At 43.6% G+C, this 23665-nt stretch overlaps 1 protein-coding gene and 1 pseudogene across 4 annotated transcripts; both read right to left on the reverse strand.

Moving 5' to 3' along the window:
- Positions 1-12224: 12224 nt before the first annotated feature.
- Positions 12225-12774, reverse strand: LOC106999422 (large ribosomal subunit protein eL32 pseudogene; annotated as a pseudogene).
- Positions 12775-12789: 15 nt separating this feature from the next.
- On the reverse strand, positions 12790-21734 carry RPS29 (ribosomal protein S29). 4 transcript variants are annotated; one of them, XM_077938001.1, is made up of 4 exons: positions 21639-21731; positions 21304-21403; positions 20488-20569; positions 18853-19055 (listed from the first exon to the last, which is right to left on the reverse strand). In XM_077938001.1, exons 1-4 carry the CDS (start codon positions 21698-21700, stop codon positions 19003-19005), a joined length of 297 nt encoding a protein of 98 aa, XP_077794127.1. In that variant the 5' UTR covers positions 21701-21731; the 3' UTR covers positions 18853-19002. The 4 variants fall into 4 exon arrangements, with proteins under 4 accessions (XP_077794128.1, XP_077794127.1, XP_077794126.1 ...); XM_077938000.1 differs by having other exon boundaries at positions 20488-20730; XM_077938002.1 differs by lacking the exons at positions 18853-19055; positions 20488-20569 and adding an exon at positions 12790-12834.
- Between the last annotated feature and the right edge of the window lie 1931 nt (positions 21735-23665).

A 23665-nucleotide genomic window follows, 5' to 3' on the forward strand; every position in this document is an offset into this window, starting at 1 on the left:
CTCAACCGATTGGCCTGCTTTGGCCTGACTCAAATGTTTATCAGCAGAAAGCCAGGCGCGGTGGTTCACGCCTGTAATCCCAACACTTTGGGAGGCTGAGGCAGGTGGATCACAAGGTCAGGAGTTCGAGACCAGCCTGGCCAACATAGCAAAACCTCGTCTCTACTAAAAATACAAAAATTAGCTGGGCATGGTGGCACACACCTGTAATCCTAGCTACTCAGGAGGCTGAGGCAGGAGAATTGCTTGAACCCGGGAGGCGGAGGTTGCAGTGAGCCAAGATCATGCCACTGCACTCCAGCCTGGGCGCCAGAGCAAGACTCTGTCTCAAAAAAAAAAAAAAAAAAAAAAAGTAAAAGCAGATGGTACTTAGAAAGTTCCTGGTCCAGGAATTTCATCTAATGGGTAATCAAAAATGTTGGCTCTTTAAATCAAAGCAAAAAAAATTTTTTTTCATATTGGTTCCTTCTCTTTCTCTCTCTCACTCATTATTTCTCTTTCATCCTAAATATAGAAACTTTTACCCTCTTCAGCACCTTGCTGGCATCTTTGTAGAAGATTTTAAAGGATATGTGCACTGGAGAAGACAACAGTTTCTGGATTCTAACTGATTTTGCTTTAAAGAAATTTTTTGTGCCTCACTGCTGTGAGGAATGGGAGTCTATTCTAGTCAGCTATGGAAAGAAACAAAATTGAACTTATAGAATAAGCTGATGAAATCATTGGTTTAGGCAACGGCAGTCTATAGTATGCCGAGCAATACCTCCCTGGTGTGGCAGCAATATGGTCCTATACAGCCCTTGCAGATTTAAAGCATCAAACAAAAGACCAACAGATATTTACAGATTCTAAAATGATACTACTCAGAAGGATGAAGGGGGAGGATCACTTGAGGACAGAAATTTAAGACCAGCCTGGGCAACATAGTGAGATCTCATCTTTAAAAAAAGAGGCCAGGCGCAGTGGCTCATAGTGAAACCCCGTCTCTACTAGAAACACAAAAATTAGCCAGGTATGGTGGTGGGCGCCTGTAGTCCCAGCTACTCCGGAGGCTGAGGCAGGAGAATCGCTTGAATCTGGAGGGCGGAGGTTGCAGTGAGCCAAGACTGCACCACTGCACTCCAGCCTGGGTGACAGAGTGAGACTCTGTCTCAAAAAAAAAAAAAAAAAAGAAGGCTGGGCACAGAGGTGGCTCAGGCCTGTAATCCCACCACTTTGGGAGACCGAGGAGGGTGGACCAGCTGAGGTCAGGGTTAGAGACCAGCCTGGCCAACATGGTGACACCCCATCTCTTCTAAAAGTACAAGAAGTAGCCAGGCATGGTGGCGGGCACCTGTAATCCCAGCTACTCAGGAGACTGAGGCAGGAGAATCACTTGAACCTGGGAGGCAGAGATTGCAATGAGCTGAGATGGTGCCACTGCACTCCAGCCTGGGCAACAAGAGCGAAACTCCGTCTCAAAAAAAAAAAAGAAGAAGAAGGTCAGGCACAGAGGTGGCTCAGACCTGTAATCCCAGCCCTTTGGGAGGCTGAGGCAGGTGGATCACCTGAGGTCAGGAGTTCAGGACCAGCTTGGCCAACATGGTGAAATCCCGTCTCTATTAAAAATACAAAAAGTAGCTGGGCGTGGTGCTGGGCACCTGTAATCCTAGCTACTCGGGAGGCTGAGGCAGGAGAATCACTTGAACCTGGGAGGTGGAGGTTGCAGTGAGCCAAGATCATGTCACTGCACTACAGCCCAGGCGGCAGAGTGAGACTCCGTCTCAAAAAAAAAAAAATTAGTCCGGTGTGGTGTTGCACGACTGTAGTCCCAGCTACTGGGGAGGCTGGGCAGGAGGATCCTTTGAGCCCAGGGGTTCATTACACTGAGTTACAATTTCACAACTGCACTCCAGCCTGCATGACAGAGCGAGACTCCATTTCTAAAATAAAAATAATAATAACGAATTAAGCCCCCTATTTTCCTGTGTTCAAATGCTTTCAAAATGTTCTTGTCAACAGCTTTCTCAATAAATAATGTTTTCAACTTCAAGCTCTTGACAGTTTGGTTTCATTCACTTTTGGTTTTCCCCCGTGTGCTGTCCTGAGATTGAGTAGTCCATCATCTCAGTGTTTCAGTCTAGTAAATGCTAAGTCCCTTTATTTGCAGGCCTAACACTCCCGATCAGGAGCCTGGATGTTGCAAGGACCACTGGAATGAGAACAGCGGCAATGAAAATAGGAAGGCATCTCTGGAAAAAGTGTGACTCCTTGGGGTGACCGAGGCACTCATTCCATAGTGGGTTGAGATTGTGCTCCCTGAAGATTTGCCAGGAGGACCAACATACTCTTCAGGCCCCCAGAGTCATAGTAATTCCCATTCTAGCTGATTATCTGGCAAAACAACAAGGGTGAGATGTTTATTCCTCATGTGTACAGCCTCCCCTTGAGTCCTCAGATGCCTGGAGATGATTTATACCTCAAGTCCCCAGCCTTCAAGGTCCTGCACCATCAAAACCATCCACAGTCAGCTATCTGTGCCCTTTTTACACATTAATTCATTTGGTACTTGCAACACTTCGGTGCTTATTTTATACATGAGATTATCTTCTAGACTGACCCGCATTTCATTGACATTGTATTATGAAAACAACTATCCAACTGGGAATTTTTCACTAGGACAAGAAGGATTATTTTACTGATTAGATAACTGTAAACCAGCTAGTCTTTGTGTAAATACAGACCAAAAAGAGAAAAAAAGAAGTTAAGCTTTCAATATCAGCCAGGAGAGGGTTTTGTTTGTTTGTTTGTCTGTTGCTCAGGCTGGAGTGCGGTGGAGCAATCTCGTCTCAATGCAACCTCCGCCTTCCGGGTTCAAGCAATTCTCCTGCCTTAGCCTCCTGAGTAGCTGAAATTACAGGCATGCACCACTACACCTGGCTAATTTTTATATTTTTAATAGAGACAGGGTTTCACCATGTTGGCCAGGCTGGTCTCAGACTAACCAGGAGAAAGTTTAATAAATATTCTTGCCTGAAGGTTGCCCCCACTGGATCAGATGCTGATCTATCCTGCCTTACAGAAATTCAGGAAATGAGCTTCACTTATTGCATCTCCCAACTCCTCTATCTTCACCGCTCCCCATCTCTACCCTTCCCTCCCTCATCTCCTAGGAAGATTCACCTTCAGTCTTGCCCAAAAGCAGACCTACTAATTCCAGGCAGGCCTGAGGATTCTTCTCGGCACAGGCATCCACATAATGCAATTAGGTTTAGTTAAGGTCTCAAAACCTAGCATCCCCTGCAATTATAACAAGGCAGAGCATGTGCACTTACAGGCCAATTACTCTCAAGAAACTTTACAGATATTGTCTCATTTTTTCAACATTGTATTGAAAGAGGTAGGGGCCGGGTGCGGTGGCTCACACCTGTAATCCCAGCACTTTGGGAGGCCAAGGTGGGTGGATCACTTGAGGCCAGGAGTTCAAGACCAGCCTGGCCAACATGGCAAAACCCATCTCTGCTAAAAAGAAAATACGAAAATTAGCCAGCTGTAGTGGCACACGCCTGTAGCCCCAGCTATTCGGGAGGCTAAGGCATGGCAACTGCATGAGTCTGGGAGGTGGAGGTTGCAGTGAGCCAAGATTCCACCACTGCACTCCAGTCTGGGTGACAGAGTGAGACTCTGTCTCAAAAAAAGAAGTAGGAAGTCACCATTTTCCTGATGTTTTTCACCCAGAGGTTAAGAAATGGATCATACAAAGAGTGAATGACAGAGTCAGGAAATAGTGAGACCCTCAGAGCCATTCTGTTCATTTGCTCTTCACATAGAGACAGAATAGAAAGGAGCAACATGATATAAACCAGCACAGAGTCGTAGAGTCGTAACTTTCTTGCCTCAGAAAAGTCTAAGTTTAACAACTGCCTGTTATAGAAATCTTGATGAGTCACCTGGGTCTGCTATTCTAAATTTCGAAAAAGAGGTAAGAAATCTGGTATAGAGGAAGGAGGTATTATTGCATATAGCAAGTTAGCAAGGTATCTTGGTCTGTTTTGTACTGTGTAACAGAAGACCATAGATTGGGCAATCTATAAAGAAAATAAATTTATTTTCTCACAGCTCAGGAATCTAGGAAGTATAAGATCTGGGTGCCAGTATCTGGCAAGGGCCTTCATGCCATGTCATACCATGGCAGAAGGGTAAAGAGAGAGAGAGTGCAAGAGGGGGCCAAACCCAGTTATAAGGAGCCCAGCCCCAAGATAACAAACACACTCCCTAGATAATGGCATTAATCCATTCATGAGGGTGGAGCCCTTGTGACTTAAACACTTCTTAAAGCTCCCAATACTGCTGCACTGGAGATCAACATATGAACTTTGGGGGATACATTCCAACCATAACACAAGGCTTTGTAGAAAAAGACTTTTGGGCCGGGCGCGGTGGCTCAAGCCTGTAATCCCAGCACTTTGGGAGGCCGAGGCGGGTGGATCACGAGGTCAGGAGATCGAGACTATCCTGGCTAACACGGTGAAACCCCGTCTCTACTAAAAAATACAAAACACTAGCCGGGCGAGGTGGCGGGCGCCTGTAGTCCCAGCTACTCGGGAGGCTGAGGCAGGAGAATGGCGTGAACCCGGGAGGCGGAGCTTGCAGTGAGCTGAGATCCAGCCACTGCACTCCAGCCTGGGCAACAGAGCGAGACTCCGTCTCAAAAAAAAAAAAAAAAAAAAAAAAAGACTTTTGTAGCCAGAAAGAACCTTAACTATTAAAGGTCTAATAACCTTTTCATTTCACAGAAGATACAAATGAGGCTAGGTCAAGGTCACGCACCACGGTTATGACAGGAGTGTTGGGTATCCTGACTCCCAAACCAGTGTTTTTAGTTCTTTCTATACAGCACAAATGGTCCACTGACTCCAGCTTCTAAACAAAGTACAGATGTATCCTGCACATCAATTGTTCATAAATGATTTTCCACCGTAATGGCTCTTGAAAATACCTTCTTTTGGCCCGAGCACCATGGCTCACACCTGTAATCCCAACACTTTGGGAGGCCAAGGCAGGCAGATCATCTGAGGTCGGGAGTTTGAGATCAGCCTGACCAACATGGTGAAACCCCATCTCTACTAAAAATACAAAATTAGCTGGGCGTGGTGACGCATGCCTGTTATCCCAGCTACTCAGGAGGCTGAGGCAGGAGAATCGCTTGAACCTGGGAGGCAGAGGTTGCGGTGAGCTGAGATCGCGCTATTGCACTCCAGCCTGGGCAATGAGCAAAACTCCATCTCAAAAGAAAAAAGAAAGAAAAAAAAATACCTTCTTTCTCAGTTATGCAGTAAAGCAGTAAGTCAGCAGGCCCAGGTGGTTCAGGCACTACACATTCCAAAGAAAGTCCTGTCTTCAGGAGGACTGGCCCTTGACTCATTCCAAAAAGATAAACTCTGAGCCCTTGGAATAACAAGCCTATTAAGAATGTTTTTCTATTGCTGAAGGCCTTGGGTCATTTTGTGTCAATGTGAGTTCTGAGGAGCAGTGTCTGAGGAGCTGAGGTCAGTGGGTGCTGCATGTCTATGTGACTGACCCCAATAAAAACCCTAAACGCCAAGGCTTGGGTTAGCTTCCCTGATTAACAACACTTTGCACGCGCTGTCACACATCCTTGCTGGGGAAGTAGGCAGTGTCCGCGTGAGTCCACTGGAGAGGACAACTGGAAGTTTCCACCCAATTTTTCCTGGATTCCACCCTATGTGCCTTTTCCCTTTGCTGATTTTAACCTGTATCCTTTCACTGTAATAAACCGTATCGGTGAGTATAATAGCTTTTCTGAGTCCTTTGAGGCCTTCTAGTAAATCACTGAGTCTGAAAGTGGTCTTAGGAACCCCCAGGATACCAATATACATTTTTTTTGCTCTAAAACGCTCTAAATAAATACACTATCAGAACTGATCTTTCAACACTACAACTTCAGGCAAAGAGACACTCACCAATTTACACAACAAAACAGAGGACATATAGAACAAAAGTGAACTGTGTTTGGATGAACTCAAAATGTTTGTTTTGGGTACATGCACCAACTGAGTAGGAATAAAAGGAAACATCTTGAGAGACTTCATTCTGTGTGGATGAATGAGTATCATTTCCATGAGTTTAGCCTTTATTGTGCCCTGAAGAAGTTTTCCTGCACTGTAACTTTATTTTTAACCGTAGTTTGAGTGCAAAACAGTAATAATCCCTGGAAAAGGTGAAAATTGGTCAAGAAAATGGTACAGAAAGAATACACTTTGCGAAGAATGATGCTCTCAGACCTCTCCTATCAACCAACACTCCACCACTGGCAAGTTCAATAAACTTGTGTTTGTGATGTGACATAGTGTGCACAATATTTTTTCATATGCTTTCTGTTTTATAGTAAAGAATTTACTGGCTTTTGTCTCTGGTTCCTAGGAGGCAGACTCAAAATGATTGGAATTCCCTAACTAACAGGGATGTCTTTGTTTTTCATGAGCCTCTTGGATCACACCTGAATTTATGCTGGAAGATGAGATGACTCAAGATGGAGGCCAGTTACCAGCAAGACCAACCATGTGATTAGATAGTTGGTGCTTTGAGTCAGCCTGACCTCCAGAGTAAGGGGTAGGGGTGGAGATTTAGTTCAATCACTTGCCCAGTGATTCAATCAATTATACATATATCATAAAACCCCAATAAAAACTTTAGATACTGAAGCATGGTGAAGCATCCTGGCTGGTGAACATATCAATGTGTTGAGAGGGTGACACACCCTGATTCCACAATGCAGGACATAAAAGCTTCACATCCAGGGCCCTCCTAGACCTTACTTTATGTGTCTCTCCATTGGCTGGTCCTAACTTGTATCTCATAATACAACACAATTGTAAATACAGCATTTTCCTGAGTAATGTGAGTCATTCTAGCAAAACGGCAAACCTGAAGGAAACCCCTGAGTTTTTTTGGTTTTGTTTTGTTTTGTTTTATTGAGACCAAGTCTCACTCTGTTGCCCAGGCTGAAGTGCAGTGGCGCCATCTCAGCTCACTGCAACCTCTGCCTCCCAGGTTCAAGCAATTCTCGTGCCTCAGCCTCCCAAGTAACTGGGATTACAGGCGACAGCCACCATGCCCTGCTAATTTTTGTATTTTTAGTAGATATGGGGTTTCACCATGTTGACCAGGCTGCTCTCGAACTCCTAACCTCAGGTGATTCACCTGCCTCAGCCTCCCAAAGTGCTGGGATTACAGGTGTGAGCCACCACGCCCGGCCAAACCCCTAGATTTGTAGCCAATTTACTGGGGACTCCCAAAGTGTGACTGGCATCAAAAGTGAGGACAACCTCGTTTGGGATCATGCCCTTTAACTTGTGGGGTCTTCTCTAACCCTAGTTAGTCAAGAATTGAATTTCAATATACCAGTTGGGGTCAGAATACTTTCAAATTATTGTACATTACTTTTATTAGCTTTTTTTCAGTTTAACTAGTATATTCTTCTTTTTGTGAAAAGTACTCAAGTACCTTGTAGTGTCATAGAAAAAAATTTTTTTTCTGAAAACTCAATGGAATTTTTTCACTTAATAGCTTTTAACTTGGTGGTGGAGTTTTCAGGAACAAATTAAAGTCATTAACAAGGAGCAAGTGTATTTAGAAAAATCTATAATGAAGGACACAAATGAGAAATGGTCATTGTCATCATGCTTTGCTCCCCTGGCAGTAAAGAAGCTATGGCGCTCAGAAATCAGATATTGAAGTCTCCTGACCATGTAGAAAATTTTAAAGAAAATTGTGTTTAAAGAGATTACCCTGGCCTGGCATGGTGACTCATGCCTGTAGTCCTAGCATTTTGGGAGGCCAAGGCAGGTGGATCTGTTGAGCCCAGGAATTTAAAGCCAACCTGGGCAACATGGCAAAACTTTATCTCACCAAAATACAAAAATTAGCCAGGCTGGTGATGCATGCCTGTGGTCCCAGATACTTGGGAGGCTGAGATGGGACGATTGCATTGAGCCTGGGAGGTTGAGGCTGCAGTAAGCCAAGATCACACTACTTCACTCCAGCCTGCATGACACAGTAAGACCCTGTGAAAGAAGAGAGAGAGAGAGAGAGAGAGAGAGAGAGAGAAAGAAAATTACCAAAAGAAAATACAAAAAATAAAAAAAAAATAGGCCAGGCATGGTGGCTTATGCCTGTAAACCCAGCACTTTGGGAGACCAAAGCAGACGGATCACTTGAGGTCAGAGGTTTGCCAACATGGCAAAACCCCGTCTCTACTAAAAATATAAAAATTAGCTGAGTGTAATAGTGCACACCTGTAATCCCAGCCACTCTAGAGGCTAAGGCAGGAGAATCTCTTGAACCCAGGAGGCAGAGGCTGCAGTGAGCCAAGATTGCACCACTGCACTGCAGCCTGGACGACAGAGCTAGAATCAAAAAAAAAAAAAAAAAGAGAAAGGTGACTTCTCCCCAAGAGTCCTGACAACACCAACAATTAAACCACACTGGGCAGAGGACTATTCAGAATTTCAGAAGCTATACTTAACAGAACTGGCCTAAGACAAAATTATACAATGGTAAAGTTTGGCTCCTATATCCTTTTTACATTGGGTCAGCACCCCTTGGATTTCTCAAGCATGTCAGCACTATTGGAGTGGACCATCTTTTGGCCTCGGTTCCAAATATGCATTAGTTTTTATAAACCCTATCTTTTTGTGGTTGTCTGAATATGTCATCTGTGCTAGAGGCCCACACTTAGTCTTCATGAATGTTAATAAGAGTTAATTACCATCAAAGGAAGAACAGATGCACAAGTGTCATCATGAAATGGGAAGTGTGGGTGTGTGAAAAGAAAATCCAGGGTGAATCAGACTCAGTCTATGAAATTCAACTAAATAGACTGCCAAGAGACAAGTTTCTTTTCTTTTTATTTTAGCCTCTTATTGATTTGTCTGTGCTGCCAGGAATTTCATCACTCCATCAACTTGTCCCTTAATATGCGATCTTGTTATTATTTAGGAAATGAAATGAAAACCTCCTTTGGCATTAAAATAATGAGATATTACTCTTTGTGGGCAACTGTTAGGGGTTTTAGTAACCCACATATCTTTGGTTCCCTGGGTAAACGCTTATTGATTTTTCTAGCACTTGCTGTTAATACTTGATGTTTGGCAATGGAGTCTCAGTCTACACGAGGGAGCTGTTTACATGGTCAGCATAATTATTATTGGGTTGTACAATGTACATGAAGCTACTGGAACTTATACTCTTACAACACTATTATTAAACTAAACCATTTTTTTCTATTTCATTGCTGTTACAGTTCAGGTCATAAACACACCTACGATGATCCCATTCGAACCTAGATTACATACAGTAAGAAGTTACAAAGTCAGCTCCCGAATACGGGCCTGTCCTAAAATGTGTTCAGAGAGACCAGAGGGATCCTGCATCACTGGTGGTAGAACCACTGTAAGATACAAGCAGGAAAAAGGTGTGATTTTTCTCTTAACACCAGTCTCTTTCTCTCCCTGCGTCTCCAGATACTTCACTTTCCTGCCTTTTTTCCAGACCTTAGCAACTCTAGCCCATACTCTCTATCAATGGAAATGTAGTCCCTTTCCTATTTGTCAGTGATGTTATGTAAGTATTTCAAGGTTATCTGAATTAATCATGGTTTTACAATAAACCTTTAGTGGTAGCCTGCTGGGTCTGGTGAGCTGACTCGGAACAAATCACTGGTGAGGAGGGGTCACCCACGAAGAAATTGGAAGGCCTGAGGAAAGAACAGAAATCAAGGAAGATGACCAGATTGTATATGTCCAAAGTGAAGGCAAAGTTGGTCATTTAGGCTTAGAGTACAGCTTCCTGAAATGTGTCCTTTGGACCCTTGGAACAGGGTCCACTTGAGGTCCACACCAGCCACTTCTAGAGCCAGAGACTTTGAGTCCTTGCCCCAGGATCAGTGGTTCTCAAACTACACAGCTATACGGGCAGCCAGGGGTCTCTTTCTTTTTCTTTTTTTTCTTTTTTGAAACGGAGTCTCGCTCTGTCGCCCAAGCTGGAGTGCAGCAGCACGATCTCCGCTCACTGCAAGCTCTGCCTCCCAGGTTCACGCCATTCTCCTGCCTCAGCCTCCCGAGTAGCTGGGATTACAGGCACCTCCCACCATGCCTGGCTAATTTTTTTGTATTTTTAGTAGAGACAGGGTTTCACTATGTTGGCCAGGCTGGTCTTGAACTCCTGACCTCAGGTGATCCACCCGCCTCAGCCTCCCAAAGTGCTGGGATTACAGGTGTGAGCCACTGTACGTGGCATCAGGGATCTCTTTCTAAGGGGCCTAATAGGAGCAATGAAGTGGGTGAGTGAAAGAAGAAGGGGAAGGCATTATAGTTCTACAGGCCTTCAATATTTCTGTCCCATAAACTAATAATGGGAATCCACCATTTGTTTACAGCAGTCAGAAGGTCTAGTCTAGAATCTGCTCAAAGTGTGGTCACCATCGACATACATAATAGGCTGAATTTAACAAAAGGAGTTTCACCAAAGGAAGCCAGTTCTGGCTTCTCTAAATTATTTCCTGGCTGAGCACAGTGGCTCACCCCTGTGATCCCAACACTTTGGGAGGCCAGGGAGGGAGGAATGCATGAGCCCAGGAGTTCCAGACCAGCCTGGGCAACATGGTGAGACTTCCACCTCTATGGAAAATTTTATAAAAATTAGCTGGGCATTGTGATACGCACTTATGGTCCTAGCTACTTGGGGTCTGAGGTAGGAGGATTACTTGAGCCCAGGAGGTTGAGGTTGCAATAAGCCATGTTTGTGCCACTAAACGCCAGTCTGGGTGACAGAGCAAGGCCATGTCCAAAAAAAAATTCTAATTTAGCAAATGACTTTATGTTCAAGACATTAAATGATAATTACCTCATCTAGATTAAGCTTGTGACTTTCTGCCTCTATTCTTTTAAAATTCTAAAAGATAGAAGATAACTGGAACTAGCACACATAATCTAGGCTAATTTTTGGACCTTGTATAGCCTTGATTCCTACACACACATATTACAAACTGAGACTTTTATGTTCTACATTAACCTTCCTGAGAAACAGCTAATAGTACAGCCTTTTTTTTTTTTTTAAGTGGTACAAACACGACTCATTGAAACCTGGACCTCTTGGGCTCAAGTGATCCTCTCACCTCAGCCTCCTGAGTAGCTGAGACTACAGACATGCACCACCACGCCTGGCTAATTGTTTTGGGGTACTTTTGTTTAATTTTGGTAGATATGGGGTCTCCTGATGTTGCCCAGACTGATCTGGAACTCCTGGCATCAAACGATCCTCCTGCCTCAACCTCCCAAAAGGCTAGGATTACAGGCATGAGCCACTGTGCCTGGCCTTTTTTTTTTTCAATTTTTGTGGATATTGAGGAAATTAAAATACTTTATTATACCCTTCTTAATCGTACTACTAGAAGTGCTTTTTCTCTGCCTACCTAAAAACCCAAATCCCTAATATACCAATTACCATTAAAGATAGTTTTAAAGAACGATGTCCTAGCAGAGGTTACGCAAGCAGTCTGCTTTAAAACTGTTGAAGGCCGGGCATGGTGGCTCATGCCTTGATTATGGTTTGTGGGCTCTGTGTCCCCACCCAAATCTCATCTTGAAATGTACTTCCATAATCCCCACATGTTGTGAGAGGGACCCGGTGGGAGATAACTGAATCATGGGAGTGTTTCCCCCATACTTTCTCGTGGCAGTGAATAAGTATCACGAGAATTGATGGTTTTATAAGGGATTTCTGCTTTCATGTCTTCTTCATTTCTCGCTTGCCGCTGCCATCTAAGAAGTGCCTTTCACCTTCCACCATAATTGTGAGGCATCCCCAGCCACTTGGAACTGTGAGTCCAATAAACCTATTTTTTTTTTCCCAGTCTTGGGTATGTCTTTATCAGCAGTGTGAAAATGAACTAATACACACCTGTGATCCCAGCACTTTGGGAAGCTGAGGTGGGAGGATCCCTTGAGGTCAGGAGTTCGAGACCAGCCTGGCCAACATGGTAAAACTCCATCTCTACAAAAATTAGCCAGGTGTGGTGGTGGGCACCTGTAATCCCAGCCACTTGGGAGGCTGGGGCAGGAGAATCGCTTGAACCTGGGAGGTGGAGGTTGCAGTGAGCTAAGCTTGCATCCACTGCATTCCAGTCAGAGCAAGACTTCATCTCAAAAACAATACATAATAAAATTTAAAAAAATAAAACTGTTGGGGGCATTAGCCACACAAATAACTGTCTAAAAGGCAGGGTCTCTGGTTTTTGTTGCTTTTGTTTTTACAGTTTTATTGGTTTTATTTAAATCCCAATAAAACAAACACATTCGCTGTCTATTCACTTTCTGCACTGTGTAGGCTGGCACTGGCATTGGTGACTCTGATGACCACCTGAACTGCTATTTCTAAGATGGCTTTGCAGTTCTTGGAGGAAACATCATGAGTGATCTCAACACAGTAAGATTTGTTACACATCAGCAGTACTTCTAGTTCCTTAACATTGTGGACCAGGAACTTCCAGAAGCCACTGGTCAGTATGTGCTTTGTCTTTTTTTTTTGTTTCTCCCATAACCAATGTTGGGCATAGATCTGGCCCTCAAACCTTCTATGAACCATGTTGCCAATACCTCTGTGTTTCCACCAGTTACACTTAATTTTGACATATCAGTCTGACTGGTGCCCAGTGAACTTCTTGGTGCTCTTTTTGACGATCTTGGGCTTCACAAGGGGTCTGAGGATGGCCATGATGGAGGAGATGGGTGTCACCTCCATAGGCTAGTGCCAAAGAAAAGAGCTCAGGTCTTTCTGTAATGGTAAAAGAGGACCCACAAAAAGTGAAAAAGCAATGATGCCCAACCAAATTCAATAAATTTTTACTGCATGCCTGCCCTGTGAAACATGTTATGTCACTATCAGGATCTAGATTGAGTGGAATTAATTCAGAGAACACCAAAGATCACTCTAAATCATGTCTTAGAGAAACAGTTGAAATAATCAGAGATGGTTATACTGGAAATAAGAAGATTCTAGGAATATATGAGAGCCTTCATGCCTAAATATTTAGCCCCCCCCCCCCCTTTTTTTTTTTTTTTGGCAGAGAGTACATTTGGTTTGTACAGGATAACACAGAATTAGTATCAATGAGTATCAGTCAAAATCAGTAGAATGAAATCATAGCAACCTAAGAAAAACCTTACTATCAAAGCAATCTAAAAATAGAATGAGCTCTTTTAGGAGGAGCAGAAGCCTCGCTAGCAATATTGGTACCAGGGACATTATATACTGCAGTCTCTGGATACTCAATCTCTAAATGAGTCTTAATCAGACACTGCTGCAAATCAAATCTTAAATCACATCACCCAAAGTCAAATGCTGCTAACATAATGACATGTTTCCTTCTGATTTTTTTTCCCTGTGTAGTTTAACATAATAAAATTGTAGCACATATACAATCTTTCACTTTTTATAAAAAATTATTTCTTTCGGCAATTTTGTAGACTACCAATATTTACCAAAGCTTTCACTTTTTTTTTTTTTTTTTTTTTGAGACAGGGTCTCACTCTGTCTCCCAGGCTGGAGTGCAGTGGCATGATCTTGATTTACTGCAACCTCCCTTTCCCAGGTTCAAGCGATTCTTGTGCCTCAGCCTCCCAAGTAGCTGGGATTACAGGCGCACACCACCACGCTCAACTGATTTTTGTATTTTTAACAGAGATAGGGTTTCACCATGTTGACCAGGCTGGTCTCGAACTCCTGGCCTTGTGATCCACCCGCCTTAGCCTCCCAAAGTGCTGGGATTACAGGTGTGAGCCACCACGCCCAGTCAGCTTTCACTTTTTGTTGAACATTTACAGTTTAGTGGTAAGAGCAGTTTTCAAGACACACTACCTGGTTGAATCTCTCTTACTAGTTATACAATCTTGGGAAAGTTACTTATTCATTGTGCCTCAGTCACCTCACTTGTAAAATGGGAACTGTACCTCAGGGAGTTGTTGTATTAAAGGAGATTCCATAGCCAAAATGTTTGTGTTCCCCATAAAATCCACATGTTGAAACCCTAGCCTATGGGTTCTAGGAGGTGGGGCATTTTGGACAGAGATTAGGCCATGAGAGGTCAACCCTTATGGGATTAGTCCCCTTATAAAATAAGCCCAGGAAAGCTCATTTGCCCTATCCACCATGTAAGGACACAATGAGAAGGCATCATTTATGAGTCAGGAAACAGCTCTCATCAGACATGAAATCTACCAGCACCTTCATCTCGGACTTCCCAGCCTCCAGAACTGTGAGAAATAAATGTCTGTTATTTAAGCCACTCAGTCTACTCGATTTTGTTACAGTGGCCCAAAGACACTAAGACAGAATCCAAACCTAAGAATATATCCTCTGCCAGAGTAGTGGCTCACACATGTAGTCCCAGCAAGAGGATCACTTGAGGCCAGGAGTATAAGGCCAACCTGGGCAACATTGCAAGACCCTGTCTCTACAATAAATTTTGAAAAAGAAAGAATAGATCCTCTATGTTCCAATGGTTGTTTGGGCCTCTCCTATAGCACCTACTATCTTTTGCCATCAACACTTATTGAGCTTTTACTAGGCAATTTAGTTCAATTCCCCAACAAATGAGGACCTATTAATCTACAAGGCATCTTGCTATGTGCTTGGTATACATGTAAATATGAAAGGAAACATTTACTCCTGCCCTCAAGTAACTAAGTGATCTTTGGGAATAAGAGATGCACAGTCCTTTAACCTTACAATAAGTGTGTTATGGATATTAAGAGCATAAGCACTGATGTCAGACAGACCCAGTTCCAGTCATTTTGTCTCTTTCTTTGGGAGACCTTGAAAATTACTTAATCTCTAAGCCTCAGTTTCCTTGGTTATGTAATGATGATAACATCTACTGAAAAGTACTCCAAGACTTGAAAAAGGCAATGTGCATAAAGCACTTAGCATAATGTCTGGCACATGACAAATTTTAAAACAGAATATTTATCAAGTAAGCATTATTCAACCCCTACTAGAAAAGCCAGACCACCTATCCACAGCAGCCTTCCCACTTACTACCACCATGTACGCACAGGGATAGGACTGGCTAGGAGGTGTTTCCCTTCCATTACCTAAGGCACTGCACGTCTCTTACGGAATTTACACCAGGCCATCCCACTAGACCAGAGCCCAGCTCATCCAAGAGACTCTCATGACCAAATCAAACACATCTCACACCCTTGTGGACCTAACTTACCACTACATATGTAAGCTTCTCTCAACATCTCCCAAACTTTTTTTACATTTGCTTAGCTGACACAGCTTCTCATCTACTCTATCTGCAATACCAGCTCATCCCATTACCAATAAATGTTTTTTACATCCTCAACCTCATCTCCCAATATTCTTCCCACCTCCTTACCCAGACTGAAACCTGGTTCTTTCCTAGACTCTTCCCCAACACCAACTTTATCATCACATACACCTGGGGTTCAGGGTTAGGCGCATAGGTGGATTTACTATGAAGCTTATGAAACTTAAGCTCCAGTGTCCCTATCTTCTACAAGCTCCTTCTGAGGGAAACATACTAGGAATGCGTTCAATTATGTTTTCAAAAAATTGGCGGCCAGGTGCAGTGGTTCATGCCTGTAATCCTAGCACTTTGGGAGGCTGAGGCAGGTGGATCACCTCAGGTCAGGAGTTCGAGAGCAGCCTGGCCAACATGGTGAAACCCTGCCTCTACTAAAAATACAAAAAATCAGCCAGACACTGGCAGATGCCTGTAATCTCAGCTACCTGGCAGGCTAAGGCAGGAGAATCGCTTGAACCCGGGAGGCAGAGGTTGCAGTGAGCTGGAATCATGCCACTGCACTCCAACCCAGGCAACAGAGCAACACTCCATCTCAAAAGAAAAAAAAAAAAAAGGCTGGGCGCGGTGGCTCATGCCTACAATCCCAGCACTTTGGGAGGCTGAGATGGGCAGATCACCTGAGGTCTGGAATTCGAGAACAGCCGTTGACCAGCATGGAGAAACCCCGTCTCTACTAAAAATACAAAACGAGCCGAGCATGGTGGCACATGCCTGTAATCCTAGCTACTCAGGAGGCTGAGGCAGGAGAATTGCTTGAACCCAGGAGGGGGAGGTTGCAGTGAGCCAAGATCACACCACTGCACTCCAGCCTGGGCAACATGAGCAAAACTCCATCTCAAAACAAACAAACAAACAAACAAACAAAAATTGGCAAAGATAATTTAGCTGCAGCCAGTTAAGATGCTCATTCCAGCTTCTCTTCTGTCACACTTCCCCTCCTCTCAGATGAAACTGGGGTTACCAATTCTGTCTTAATCAGAGGCACACAATATAGTTGATCACTCACTCTCTGCTTAAAACAGATTCTATTTGGATGTATAAGACATGTCTCAAAGTCAACATGTCCAAACTGAACTTTCTATTCTTCCCAAATCTGGGAAGACCTATCTCAACAGTAATTCTATCCTTCCAGTTGCTCAGGCCAAAATCCTTGGAGTCATTCTTAGACTGGGTCTCATTCTGTTGCCCAGGTAGAGTGCAGTGGCACAAGCCTCCCAAGTAGCTAGGCATGCACAACCACACCCGGCTAATTTTCTCTTTTAAATTTTCGCTATACTCCCGCCTAGGCCTCCCCAGCTGCTGGGATTACAGGAGTGAGCCACTACGCCCAGCCCCTAGGAGTCATTATCTACTCCTATCTCCCATATCGGTTCCTTCAACAAACCTTGTCTCCCACGGTAAGGCTGGTTGCAGTGGCGCTCGCCTGTAATCCACTTTGGGAGGCCAAGGCAGGCTGATCACTTGAACCCAGGAGTTCAAGACCAGCCTGGACAACAAACCCCGTCTCTACTAAAAACACAAAATATTATCCCGGCATGGTGGTGAACACCTGTAGTCTCAGCTGCTCAAAAGGCTGAAGTGGAAGGATAGCTTGAGCCCAGGAGATTGAGGCTGCAGTGCACCACTGCACTCCAGCCTGGGTGATAGAGCAAGACCCTGTCTAAAAAAAAAAAAAAAAAAGTAGTGACTATCTCAACCACTCCCATCTATCCTAATGCAAGCCAAAATCACTTGCCTAGACTATTGCAATAGCTTTATTTCTACCTCTGCCTCACTGAAATATGTTTGGTTCTTAAGAACTTAGTTCACTGCTGGGCACAGTAGTGCACACCTGTTGTCCCAGCTATTTGGGAGGCTGCAGGAGGATCACTTGATCCCAAGAGTTCAGACTAACCTGGACAGCACAGTAATACCCCACCTCTACGAAAATAAGTTTCCAAATGGATGCTAATCTCACAATATCTAACTATAACCTACAAGGCTACTACAGACCCTGACCGACTTTCTCACTCTTCATCCACAACTTTGCCATTTCTGATTCCATTCAGGAATTCTCTTCCCCACACAATCTATGCTGTCACGTCTATTAAGTTCAAAAGCCAAATATAAGTATGGCTTTCTTCTCTGACCTCAACATCTGGCACATATACCTCTTTTACCCTGCTTTTCTTCAAATACCGCACATTATCATGTATTGCTGTTCTATCAACACATAAATTCAAAAGAGAACTTTTCATTCACTACAGAATTCTGTCTGGCATATAGGAACTCAAGTATTTGTACAATTATTGTCCACAAGTGATAGAACACTACTTTCCAAACCTGGATCACATAGGGGCTCTTGTTCAAATGTACACCAATTCAGGAGGCACAGGGTATACCCAAACAGGGCATTTCTAATAGACTTCCAGATGACAGCATGTCAAGTCCCAAGAATTTTCACCTACCTTCATTTATTCCATTTCATGTCAGTCACCTGCATTACCAATGTTAAAGCAACCACACACTACACCTACACTTCACCTTTTACTGAGTCCCTCAGTAGACGTCTTTCAGGACCATGATTTTTTACAACTTGGACAACCCCTCCAAATACTCCCAACTGCTTTTCTCCACAAATATGAACATGCACACATTGACAGATAAGACCCTGTATCTCCAAAAGTGTGTGAACATATATAAATTCCTTAAAACATTTTTTTCTCATCCTAACACAGTGAAATCCCATCTCTACTAAAAATACCTAAGATTAGCCGGGCTTGGTGGTGGGCACCTGTAGTCCCCAGGAGGCTGAGGCAGGAGAGCAGCATGAACCCGGGAGGCTGAGCTTGCAGGGAGCTGAGATGGTGCCACTGCACTCCAGCCTGGGTGACAGAACGAGACTCTGTCTCAAAAAAAAAAAATGTCTTTAGAGACAAGGTCTCACTATGTTGCCCAGGGTGTTCTCCTGGGCTCAAGCAGTCCTCCCACTCTGGCCTCCGAAAGTACTGGGATTACTGGCATGAACCTGACACATTTTGCAAAGTATAAAAATAAAACTGGCATTTATCAGTTTACTGGCTGCTACAATTTTATGTTAACTCAGGGAAAATAAGTCGAGACAAGTATATTGAGAACGTAATAAAATTTAAATTTTTAAAAGATTTCTTGCTGGGCGTGGTGGCTCACGCTTGAAATCCCATCACTTCGTGGGGGGCCAAGGCAGGCGGATCACTAAGAGACCGACACCATCCTGGTCAACATGATGAAACCCCCATCTCTACTAAAAATACAAAAATTAGCTGAGCGTGGGGGCTGAGGCAGGAGAATGGCTTGAAACCAGGTTATAGTAAGCAGAGATCGCACCACTGCACTCCTCCCTGGCCACAGAGCAAGATTCCATCTCAAAAAAAAAAAAACAAAACAAAATTTCTATAACCAATTAACTATTCCAGTCATATTAAAACACTCATAAACTGAAGGGCTTTTTCAAATGTTTATTTTATGTACAAAGAACTATCATGGTTTTTCATTGAGTAGATGCCTTGGATAATCCTTTGAAGGAAGATCACTCATAAACGGAAGGGTTTTTTCAAATGTTTATTTTATGTACAAAGAACTATCATAGTTTTTCACTGAGTAGATGACCTTGGATAATGCTTTGAAGGAAGATCATTTAGTCCAACTGAAAAAAAAAAAGCAGATAATGATTTATTTCAAAATGCTTTAATCTCTACTTGATTCTCACCAAAAAAAAAAAAAAAAAAAAAAAAATGGCTCATTATAGAATGTTTAACTGGATCTCTGACCTACCCAAACTAACCACACCAGGTTCTACATAGTTTAAATATTTACTGAATGCCTACTCCAGAAATCAACTATGTTTTAGAATGATTTTTGGTAATGCTATCCCGCTTCTTCCATCAAAGTAATGTTTCCCAAAACAAAACACTAGTAAATAAATGATCTTTACCAAATGCACAGGATAGTTTTTCAGTAGGCAACTATAATTACACTGTTCATCTTTTTATTTTTTTGAGACAGTCTCGCTGTCTCCCGGACTGGCGTGCAATGGAGTTATCTCCACTGATTGCAACCTAAGCCTCCTGGGTTCAAGCGATTCTCCCATCTCCGCCTCGTGAGTAGCTGAGACCACAGGTGCGGGCCACCATACAAGGCTAATCTTTGTGGAAACAGGTTTTCGCCTTGTTGGCAAGGCTTCTCGCGGAAATCCTGGGCTCAAGAGATCCGCCCACCTTGTCGGCCTCCCAAAGTGCTGGCATTTCAGGCGTGGGGCACCTCGCCTGGCCCACAGTTTATCTAGGACACAGAGCTAGGGTGTGGGCCAAGGTCCATTTTCTTATGTGTAATATACCTCTCGAATTAGGCGAACCTTCTCATTTTAACAAGAAGCATATACTGAAGTATTTGTCCAAGGCGGTCAAGCCTGAATTTAAAGGTACTTTCTCTGTCCCTGCTGCATTGCAGAATCCATATTAACAATTTACAACAGGGCGCCAAGTGGCTCACGCCTGTAATACCAGCACTCTGAGGGGTCAAGGCGGCTGATCTCCTGAGGTCAGGAGCTCAAGACCAGCTTGGTCAACACGGCGAAACCCCATCTCCACAAAAAATAAAAACAGGCCGGGCGTGGTGGCAGACGCCTGTAATCCCAGCCCCTCGGGAGGCTGAGGCAGGAGAATTGCTTGAACTCGGGAGGGGGAGGTTGCAGTGAGCTGAGATCACACCACTGCACTCCAGCCTGGGCAAAAGACGGAGACCCAGTTTCCAAAAAAAAAAAAAAAAAAAAAATTTACATCATTATAGAACAGTATTGTCCAATACAAAATTAAGAATCAAAAAGCTGGTGAATTTATCTCAAGGAGTCAATAATAAATTCGTTTTCACCTTTAAAAAACCCCAAATTACTATTTAAAAGATTTTTAGAAGCCAAAAGTTTCATATAAACATTTGCTTAAGGTGATCAAGAGATAGAAGCACTAAATAGCGGACCCTTGTTTGCTGAATCTTAATAGCTTTCTGACCCCAAACTTTTAGTTCATTCCAGTATATGACCCTATCAAACACTTAGGGTGGCCGGGCGCGGTGGCTCACACCTGTAATCCCAACACTGAGAGGCGGGCGGATCACGAGGTCAAGAGTTCGAGACCAGCCTGACCAATATGGTGAAACCCTCTTCTAAAAATAAAAATTAAAATGAGCCGGGCATGGTGGTGAGCGCCTGTAATCCCAGCTACCCAGGAGGCTGAGGCAGGAGAATCGCTTGAACCGAGGAGGCGAAGGTTGCAGTGAGCCGAGATCATGCCATTACACTCCAGGTTGGGTGAGTGCGACTTCGTCTCAAAAAAAAAAAAAAAAAAAACTTGGGGTCAGTGGTTAATACATTTATTTGGTTAGAAAATATCTAGGTAAAGCCGCGCATGGTGGCGAAAGCCTTTAGTCCCAGCTACTCGGAACGCCAAGGCAGTAGGATCGCCTGAGACCAGGAGTTCGAGGTTGCAGTGAGCCAAAACAACACCACTGCACTCCAACCTGGGCGACCGAGAGAGACCCTGTCTCAAGAATAGGTACTTATAAGATCGATAAGTGAAAGAAATGTAAAACAACTTTAGTAGCCTCTGTAAAGTGAATAATTTCACCCAACACAATACATGGCACCTAAAACTGACTAAGCTATCTATGTAAAAGTGGGTAGGAATGACTAAGTCCTTCACCTTCTCCATTCTATTAATCTGATTGTCCAAACCATCAACACTGTCACCAGCTACCAACTAAAAAAGAGGAAAAGCTCTTGGTCGAAAGCTCAGATTTACCACCCCAGGGAAGATCTGTCGGTTGTCTTTCGCAGAAAAAATAAAGAACCACCACGACCTCCGCCCACACAAACATGGAGAACGCCTGCAGACGCCTACCTTAATGAAACCGATATCCTTCGCGTACTGACGGAAACACTGGCGGCACATATTGAGGCCATATTTCCGGATCAGACCGTGCCGGTTTGAACACACGCGACTGTAAGAAAAAAGACAGCGGCTTTGCAGATCACAGAAATTACAAGACTCCGCACTCAGACGGCTACTACCCGCATCCCGGGACTTCCAGGCCCCAGCACAGGCCTGTAATGGCGGCACCAGCGGCTCCCAGTCGGCCTGCTCCCTCGTGCCGCCCGTGATCTCCTCTACTTGAGATTTTAAGCAGCCTAGCGCTCCATAGCAACGCTTCCCCAAAATCACAAACTATTTCTCACCAAGAGCGAGAACCCTGGCCGAATTTTCGCGGGTGGCTCCAGTACAGCTGCTGGTGACCCATGTTGCTCTCCGAAGTGCAACGAGGTAAAAGGAAGGAGCTCGCCCACGCATGCGCTCTTCAAACTTTTGAGACAGTTTACCCAGAATGCAGTGCTCAAAGGAAACGCGTGCGCAGTGTGCTCAGGTTGTTTCGCGGGGTGAATAAAATGAAATCTTAGAGGCCTTGTGGGCCGTCCCAGTTGATGACGTCACCATACCACAGCTTCTAGTGCTATTCTGCGCCTCTATCCGACCGCCGGGCGCGGTGGCGCGTGCCTGTAGTCCCAGCTACTAGGGAGGCTGAGGCTGGAGGATCGCTTGAGTCCAGGAGTTCTGGGCTGTAGTGCGCTATGCCGATCGGGTGTCCGCACTAAGTTCGGCATCAATATGGTGACCTCCCGGGAGCGGGGGACCACCAGGTTGCCTAAGGAGGGGTGAACCGGCCCAGGTCGGAAACGGAGCAGGTCAAAACTCCCGTGCTGATCAGTAGTGGGATCGCGCCTGTGAATAGCCACTGCACTCCAGCCTGGGCAACATAGCGAGACCCTGTCTCTTTTGAACAATAAATACGTTAATTTTGAACTCTAAAGAAATGCATATTCATAGCCTCTTTTATTGATTAAATCTTTTACTTTCTTTTCATTAAAAGGTTACACTTGGGAAAGGATTTTTCCCTCGACTCACCAGTGACACCTACTGGAATAAATTTACAAAACAACTTAAAATCAGCTGTAATAATCACGAGTCAACGGTAGGGTTTGCTTTTATTTTGTTAAACAGAGTACCTTTTCAAATTTATTTTTTTGACACACTCCTCCAAGAAATACACCTACACCATTCCAGAAAAAAAATGAGATTCTTTGGCATTTAGTGTATTTGATTCTTAAATGTAATTGGCTGAATGTAAAGTAGTAAGCAAGTAATGTGCAATGTATGCTGCTTTGACTAGATAATTTGGTGACAAAACAACTAATGAAAAGCAAATGCAAAAATGCAAAAAAAAAATGTCAATAAACGAATTTCTGCTGAAAGATGCCTAAAATTCCATATGGTCATTTATAATGCCTCCAGATAAAACTGCTCTGAAATCAAAGCTTTAAGTAGATTTATAAAATGTAGCACAGGGTGCAACAATTCAAGAAACTTTTACATATAAACTCTTATAAATTGAAATACAACACTTCTTTAAGGTATGTTATGTCAGGGTTCTAGTGGGGTCCCCCTACCCAATCATTAAGTTAGGCATTGTATTATATGATTAAGGAAGGAGGGGAGTCAGAGATTTGTAAACTACATATAACTTGTTCCTTGCCCTCAAAATGTTCTAATCTAATCTACTGTGGAAAACAGGATTATCTCCAAGACCTCAACATACAACGTTTGTGCACCAGCAACACGTATACAACTAAGGAAAATACTCTGTATTCAATGATGGGTGTGCTCATGAAGTATGAGAGGAGCGAAGAAGAGAAATTAGTTCCAGCTTGAGGTACATTTGAGAGACCTTTGAGGTAGACCTTGAAGAATGGGATTTCTACAGGCAGCACTTGACAGAAGGGAATGCCTGTTGAAAGAAAGCACTTGAGCCAAGGTAAGGCAAACAACTTTGTGTAACTAGAATAGAAGATGCACAAAAGGCCTAGTGATAAGAATGAAAAGGTATTTTATTTTAAAGCCTCACTGGGCAATATCCAATGTCAAGTTTCTACAACTTTCCTATAATTTATATCAGTCACTAATGTGTGGTTTCTAAAAGCCGTTTGCCTCACAAAAGCTAATCTAACATTTGTCCACACTTTCTCAGGCCTCTCCTAGTTGGTCTCCATAATATTTAAAAGATTATAGTGGTTCTGAGATCAATTCCATAAATATTTTTAGTACTCTGATATATAATCCTTTGGACCTAAAGAAGTGAATTCATTTAGGAGAGAAAAAAAGACAAATAAGAAGCAACTAGTTGCACTTGAACAATCTTAATCCGAATACT

Source organism: Macaca mulatta, chromosome 7 (genome assembly GCF_049350105.2).
Source record: "Macaca mulatta isolate MMU2019108-1 chromosome 7, T2T-MMU8v2.0, whole genome shotgun sequence".
Taxonomy (NCBI): Eukaryota; Metazoa; Chordata; class Mammalia; order Primates; family Cercopithecidae; genus Macaca; species Macaca mulatta.